A 7,910-nucleotide genomic window follows, 5' to 3' on the forward strand; every position below is an offset into this window, starting at 1 on the left:
GATGTTTCGGACTCCAGCTAATCTTGACACTGGGGATGGAAAATCTATTGCTAGATTGGGAGGCCTCTTTGCAATCACTACTATGGTTAACTCAGTATGACTTCACATAAATTCTACTTTATAGCACATATCCCTTAGGAGTTGAGTTTTCTTAGGAAACAACGTTTAGATTGGTGCTTCAACAAAGTGCAAATGAAATTCCATAAATGGCATGATAAACATTTATCACTCCTCAACTAGGTTACTATCCTTTAAAACATTCTTTCTCCACTCATGGTGTATGTTTCTAGATCTTTCCATTCTCCCAAAGTGGATTCCTAGTGTTGAAAAACTCTCTAAAGAATTCCTATGGCAGGATCAATGGCATTCCTTTCCTTAGCATTTCACTACTACAGCTAAATGTAAAGGTGGGATTAGCCTAAAATCCTTCCAAGACGAATGCGATGGCATCTGCAAATTGCACTCCCAATGACCATGGGTAGTTATTGCTAAATATTGGATTGAGCAATAAGGTGCGCTAGCAGTTAATCGTGATAGCAACTGATGGAAAGGACTCCTATTGTCTGAGTTTTAACTAAAGATTGCTCGTTCGGAATTGTCCACTTAACTGATTCAAGTTTGGAGAAGAAATTTTGGCAATTGTGATTTAAGTTCAAGAATCGTAGTTAAAATAGGCACCGTTTGATTCATGTACACTTTGGAGTATTCATCTTAGGAGAGCTTGACCGAAAATACTCTCTAACATGTTGAGCTTCCTCTCATGGGGTATCTTGCCACTAAAGATCAGCTCATCAACTAGAAGGACTTCTCGAGGTTGCCCGTTTTTTTGCAATGTTAGAATGGAAGGAGTCGCTTTCATGTTTTTTGGAATTGTATCATAACACGATCATTAGAGCGGAACATCCAACAACGTTTCTTTAATTCTCAAATTCTCATTCATTCAAGTGGAATCATGCTTTACTTGGTGAAAAAGGAAATTTAGTGATGCTCAGCTTCGAGTGTGGCATCTTATTAGAGCTTGCATCATACAACATATTTGGAAGTAGAGGAATCTTATTGTATTTCATTGCACAAAACTGGCGTCAGACTTTATCAAGCTACTAAATCTAAACTTTTAGAAATTTTAACATTCTTGAGTTGTGAGTTTGATTACACTTTACAATGATTAGAATGGTGTGTCTACAAAGTGTGTGCTGAGCAATTAGGTGTTTTAAGCACGGAAGTGCTATGAGATTTTTTATCTGAATTTCCTCTCAAAATATGGCATTCAGAGCTGTTGACAAAACTCATTGTCATTTGGTGAAAAGGCATTGGGCGATGCAAATGGTTAGGCACGTGATGTCTATGAGGAGACACGTCTTTGGGTCTCAACATATGGATAAACAATTGGCCATTTTGCAAAAACATAGCCCCTATTCAATTTCGTCCACGTCTAGGTAAGTGACTTAACAATAGGGGTCACTACCTCAACATGTATATGCTGACTGTGGACTATAGGTACAGTTCTCACACGATCGGTCGACTTACAGGGTTGGGCTTATTGCAGAGGAAACAACTTATGAGGCTTGTCTCTTTGCGATTTCCCTTAAGGTTCAACTTATATATCTTGTGCAGTGTAGGCTTCTTGGAATATCAAGTTCGCCCTTGCATCTTCGTAGGTGTGGTCAACAACCCCTTCTAACCATCTAAATTTCATACTATGAAGAATGGTGACCTGCAAACTTCCTAACAAGTACTACATTACCAAATGCAAGGATATTTCAACAATTTTCTCTCTTAGTAATGGTTGCTTGGAAAGTTAGTTTCATTTGTTCTGTGCATTTGTCACATCTCGGTTGTTATGGAGGTTTATACATAGCTAGTTGACTAAAGTGTAGATTGTCCTTCCTATAAAATGGAAAGTAGCCCTTCATCTGATTTGTGACTATTATTTTATAGAAGATTCAATGGGGAGCTTCTCACGTCCACATTATGCTCACACGTCAACATTGAAGGTAAATGTGTCACAAGTCCCTATCAAACTAGGAAGATGGATGGAATGCCAAACTGTCAAAGTAGCATTTGTCACAAATGAAAACGCTGACGAAAGCTTAACAGGAGCCTCCTGAGGGCCCTCTGCATCCATGAAATGCCCATGGGTTGGCAATTCTTTAAAAAAACTACCTCCAAGGGCATTTCACATATAAGGGAAAAGCCAACATTGGGCTTTTTTCGTATGTGGGGGGGCCCGCAGGAGGCTACAATGGGGACCTGCGGCGCTTCTCCACAACTGCATTCTAACATTTTCTTGCTTTGATGTGACCCGCGACTCATCTTCCATCGATATTCATGCGCTTAGATTTGATTGTGACATGAGGACGTACACAATTCATTTTCTGCAAAATAATTGGCCGCGATTGCAATTCCCACCCAACTCCAGACCTTCATGTCCTTCCTGAAGGTCTCAAGTATAATCTTGGAAGACATGCTTATAATGTATGCCCTTTAGGGACTGGGTCAAGGTGTATTTTCCCCCCTTTTTTTGTCTTAATTTAACTTTTCTGAAAAAACAAGTTGAATGCTCATAATCATTCATAAGGCATGCCTTAGATGTGGAGCATGGAAAAGAGGATGGAGAGTTGAGAGAGAGAGAGAGAGAGAGAGAGAGAGAGAGAGAGAGAGAGTAAAGGAGGATTTTTAGGGGAAAGAGAGAGAGAATGGGGATTATGTGGAAGTTAAACTCTAGTTGCATGTGGAATATGTCCAAATATGGGAAATTTTTTTTTGGAAAATAACAAGGTGAATTAATTAAATGGGCCTCTTCTGTGGAAAAAGAGGGCGGAATCCTAAGTGAGGGAGAGAGAGAATACGAGGATAGGATGGAGGACTCAGTGAAATTGGAGATGTTGTGAGGAAAGTATGAAAGACTGGAATGAAACTGGCCTAGATTCTTCAGCCCAATTTCATTACTAGGACAGGCCAAAAATGGTAATTTCAATTCTTGAAGGTGAGTTTCATTACTAATGCTACCTTTGAGGCAGTCCAACTTTCAGGCACGCCAAAAAAGTTCAGAGTGCACTCTTAGCGAGAGCTTTCCCCATCACCTCCATGCTAATTGGGGCTCCCACAGTCCACTCCGCCTGCTTAGAGCTTTGAAATCCTCGTCCAGTTGACTTTGTTAGTCATGACTCCACTTTCGCCTGTATCCGCTCCCCCAAGCTCGTGATTTCCTATGGACTGCCAATATTAGGCTATCTTTCCCTCCCGGTCAACTTGCTCCAGCTTCCTCGTCTGTCTGCAGCCTGACCCGATTCGCCCATATCGTGAAGTCGGGGCGCGTGTCCTGTAGTTTGAAGATCGAATCTGCCATCGACCCCTTGCACCTTTAAAAAGCCTCGTTGCTTGCCTCTAGGCTGACTCATTGAGTCTAGTTCGGAAGAGTGTAGTCTCGTTCATCGTCTTTAGTGTTTGAAATAACTTAAAAAGAAGCCCGCCTTCGCTCCGCTGTGATATAGGGCCCCCGTCGTGTAAACGCAGTTTGTCGTAACGGATTCCAGGCGCTTCCCGGCCTGAGCCTTCTAGAATCTAGTATACCCTCGTTTGTGCCAAACCGTCCTTGGGCAAGTTCGAGATTACTAGTTTAGTCTTGCAGCCAATGAGCGTCTATGCAAGAATGTTCCAGCCATATATCTTTATGCAAGCCCAAGAAAGTAGCAAAGAGGAGACAGGCAAGCATCATGGTGTAGCGCCAACGGAGGCTGAGAAGGACTATGATCCCATGCACGAAGGAAGCGATGTCAGCTGCCGAGACTGGCTTGAATTGATAACGAGGAGAGATGAAGAAGAGATGGACCATGATCCTATCAATCTGCCCGGTACTTCCGGTGAGGGTGAGGAGACATCCAAATCCCAATTAGATCAGGCTGATTCCACATGTTTCTTCGATACTGGTGATCAGGCCGATGTCTTGACGTGCCTCCAACTGAATTTGGGCAGTTCTACATTGAGTAGGAGCCGCTGTTCGCCAGTTCAAGCTGACAAGGCAGCGCAAGTGGTATGGCAAGGTCAATCGAACCGTGCCTGCACCGAAATCTCGCTCGAGAGCCTATCTGATGCTAACCGATCGCGAGCAACATTGCCAGACCTAGTAGAAAGTCTGCACTCGGCTCCAGCGTCTTCTTCTGCAAGCCCTACAGAGATCGATGCACCTGGAAGCAAGGGGATAGATGCATGTGTTCCCAGAAGTAGTAAGCAGGATGATGATGAGCAATCTCAAGGCCAAAACGAGTTGAAGGATCCGTCGAGGAAGGGTGCATTCCCTGATGGCGAGAACGACACTACTAAAAGGCAGCGGTTAGGTCTCGATAGCTTAATCACGGCGAAGGCGAGCTCTAACTCCATCCAACACACTCGACCTTTCAACCCGTCTCGATGCTGTGATTACGTTTACGTGAAGCAGGGAGCAGGATCGGGGGCACAGAAACTTGCCAGCTGCCCGAAAGTACAATTCGCCAAGTCAGAGACTTCTGCACAGAAACCGAATTCGAAGCCTGATGATGTAGGTGCGGGACCGTTGCCAGCGTTTCAGTTGAGGTGCAGTGTCAGCCCGCAGAGATTGGGAGATGAATCTCAATCCAGCAATCCTCCTCCAGGTCCTCGACCGACGCCTGACTCTAGAAGTTCGGAAAACCTAGCGGGCCGGAAAAGGCTATGTACAGAGTCGCGGTCTGGCCCTTGGAACCGATGTCATTCGGTGCAATCTGTGATCGATCTGAACGAGGACGATGGCGAGGACAGCACGGCTGCACCAGCGCCGAGGAGGGCGAGCTGCAGGGAGATTGTGAACACGAGGCTAGAGCTGCGGGCGTCATCGACGGAAGTAAGGATGAGGACGCCAGAGAGGGTGATGAAGGAGGAGGAGGGGGAGGGGGAGGAGCTGGAGGAGGAAGGGGAGGAGGGGGGGGTGTCGTTGGAGCTGGAGCTGAACGGGGGGGGTGGGAGGAGGAAGGAGGCGTGGAAGTCGCAGTCGAAGTCGAGCCGGAGGAGGAGCAAGGAGGAGGAGGAGGGAGGGGAGGTGCTGGACGTGCTACTGAGGTGCGCGATGGCGATAACGGGGAACGAAAAGGAAAAAGTGAAGGGGCTATTGAAGGAGCTGTATGGGAGGGCGACGCTGTATGGGGATTCGATGCAGAGGTTGGCGGTGTATTTCGCGGAGGGGATGGTGGCGAGGTTGGTGAGGAAGGGGTCGGCGGTGTTTGAGAAGCTGATGCTGAGGGGCGGCGGCGGAGGGGGGGCGGAGGAGATGTTTCAAGTGTTTGCGACGCTGAACAAGGTAACGCCGCTGGTGCAGTTTGCGCACTTCACCGCCAATCAGGCTATTTTGGACGCCGTTGGTGCAGTTGGCGTTTCGTCCATTCATATTATCGATTTGAATATTTCGCATGGCATCCAATGGCCGGCGCTGATATCTGCCTTGGCTTCCCGCGCCGGCGGACCTCCGTCGCTTCGTATCACGGGCATCGGCGGCGATCAGCGGCAGCTGCTCGCCACCGGCGTCCGCCTCCGGCGCTTCGCCGCCTCCTCCGGCGTCAACCTCAAGTTCTCCCCCCTCATCGCCGGCGGCGCCGCCGCCGACGCCCACCTCGCCGCCCTCGAAGCCTACACCCCACAAAACTCCCCCGCCCAACTCACCGTCGTCAACTGCATCACCCACCTCCACCGCCTCCTCGCCTCCGGTGACTCCTCCATCTCCCGCTTCGCCCTCGCCGCCCGCCGCGCTGGCTCCTCCCTGATCACCCTCGTCGAAACCGAAGCCAACCACAACGCCTCCACCTTCGTTGGCCGCTTCATGGAAGCCCTCCACTACTACGCCGCCATCTTCGACGCCCTCGACGCCTCCCTCCCCAAGCGCAGCCCCGAGCGCCTCCGCCTCGAGCAGCTCTACTTCGCCAACCACATCAAGAATATCCTCGCCTACGACGGCGCCGAGCGCTTGCAGCGCCACGAGCCCGCCGCCCTCTGGCGCCGTCGCCTCCTCGCCGCTGGCCTCCGCCAGGGTCACTTCAGCTCCTCCGCCATCATGCAGGCAAGGCTTCTCCTGCAGATGCGTAGCTGCCAAGGATACCGTCTCTCCGAGCAACCTGGGGGCTTCCTCTCTCTGGCATGGCACGACAAGAACCTTCTTACCGCCTCTACCTGGTCCTGATCTTGTTATCTTGCATTGTGAGTGTCACTTTTTTCGACATACTTCCTGACATTAATCTTATTTACCTTGTCACTGTAATTCTTTGTTAATGTGCAAGTGCCTTACGTCCATTTCTCATGTATGTTGATTATTTAGAGTTCAGAGTCCCGCGCGGGCTTCGTTCCATGAGAAATCCTATTGCACTTAATCGTGACACTTCTCACTTGCACCACGGCCAAGAGCTCACACTTCTCACTTTCACCACGGCCAAGAGCTGCCGAGACATGGCCAACCATAACGAAGGGTCGCGAATCCATCCATCTTCGGGTCTTGGATCAGGATGACTACTACAGAAAAGCAGAGCCTACCAACGATGGAGAGCGGGGGGAGGGGCTAGAGAGGGCTTATGTGAGCTAGTGTGCTCAAATAACCCATCTTTCTAATTCATTGAATCTTAATAAACTTATTCTTCGTTTGTGCTTGCTGGCCGTTTGGTTCCTATTGTTGAGAGTAAACTATTGAAAACAGCGTACGAGTGTAGTAGTAATCGAATGTATATTTCAAGAGGTGAATGAATCGTGCGTACAAATAGAGTGGGAGAGACGGTTGCCAAGAGGTGCGCCTCTTTGCATCGCATCGTGGGTGCGTTTGATCACTTCATTACATTTGACGATTATGAATGGCGTGATACTTGTACTGAGTTGTTGTGAAATTTCAAGATATCAAAAAATGAAGAACCCAATCCCTTTGATCAACCCGAACATTGTTGTGCAAATAATCCCTACCCCGTGATCTTGTCTATCCATCTATTTTTGGTTGTTAGGATGTTTGAGAATCGAAGTTGTGTTTCCAACGAAAATGGATCCTAAGACGATATAATTGTTGATGGCAACCCATGGTACTTGAAAACATGTTGAAAGTAAAACCTAGTCATTTCCTTAGGAGAGACTTGTTCCTTAGTGAAGGAATAAAATTAGCCCACAAGGATAGCTATGAAGACATGGCCCAGTGCCGATAGAGACATAATGAGATACATGCAGATTGCATCCCATTGCCTAGAGGGCACTCTCATCATTTGTAACTGATCTACCTTCTTCGTATGTTCCGCACAAATAATCTGCTTTTCTTCTACATAGAGAATGACATCCTCTATCTTATACATGCCCTAGGTTTCTTTCCATTCTTCAATATGTTGCACGATGCCCTAAAAATAGGTATCCTTAGCAACCGCATTGATTCTAATCGTGTCTTTGAGGGTTCCTCTTACCACACTAATGGGCATCAGTTCTTCCTTTTGACTTAATGTATGAAGCATAGCATTCTGCTTCACTTTCTTGTACATGATGATGATATCAAATTTTGCAATGAAATATTGCCATCTATCTTGCTTCTCTATCAACTTAGGTTGTGTATGAACATGTTCACAAACTGAGATGTTGCTTGTAAACACATTTGTATGCTTGTCCTACATATAGTGCTTCCATTTTCGAACACAACAACACAAAGCAACTATAGACGCGCTTGGTAGACGTGCAAAATAGCGGGCGCGTCTATAGGTGTTACTCTCGGGGGGGTCACTCATCATATGTAACTCTATCACGTGAGTTCAACAAAAGGATATTTTTTATTTCTAAAATTTACAGAAATAAATATACATAAGGGACTATTTTAAATAGTTTTGGAAAAAAATTACAGATTTGTATAGAAAAGGGGTACATTTTATTAATGAAAAATTTTACAGATAAGG

At 46.7% G+C, this 7,910-nt stretch overlaps 1 protein-coding gene across 1 annotated transcript; it reads left to right on the top strand.

The window, feature by feature from the left end:
- Positions 1-3,673: 3,673 nt before the first annotated feature.
- On the top strand, positions 3,674-6,184 carry LOC147905743 (DELLA protein 2-like). The gene is made up of 2 exons (XM_087375537.1): positions 3,674-4,858; positions 4,988-6,184. The coding sequence occupies exons 1-2, from the start codon at positions 3,674-3,676 to the stop codon at positions 6,182-6,184; spliced, it is 2,382 nt and encodes a 793-aa protein (XP_087231663.1).
- The last annotated feature ends 1,726 nt before the right edge of the window (positions 6,185-7,910 follow it).

This window comes from Dipteris shenzhenensis, chromosome 1, assembly GCF_047967505.1.
Source record: "Dipteris shenzhenensis isolate YYH24624 ecotype China chromosome 1, Dip_SZ_1.0, whole genome shotgun sequence".
Lineage (NCBI taxonomy): Eukaryota > Viridiplantae > Streptophyta > Polypodiopsida > Gleicheniales > Dipteridaceae > Dipteris > Dipteris shenzhenensis.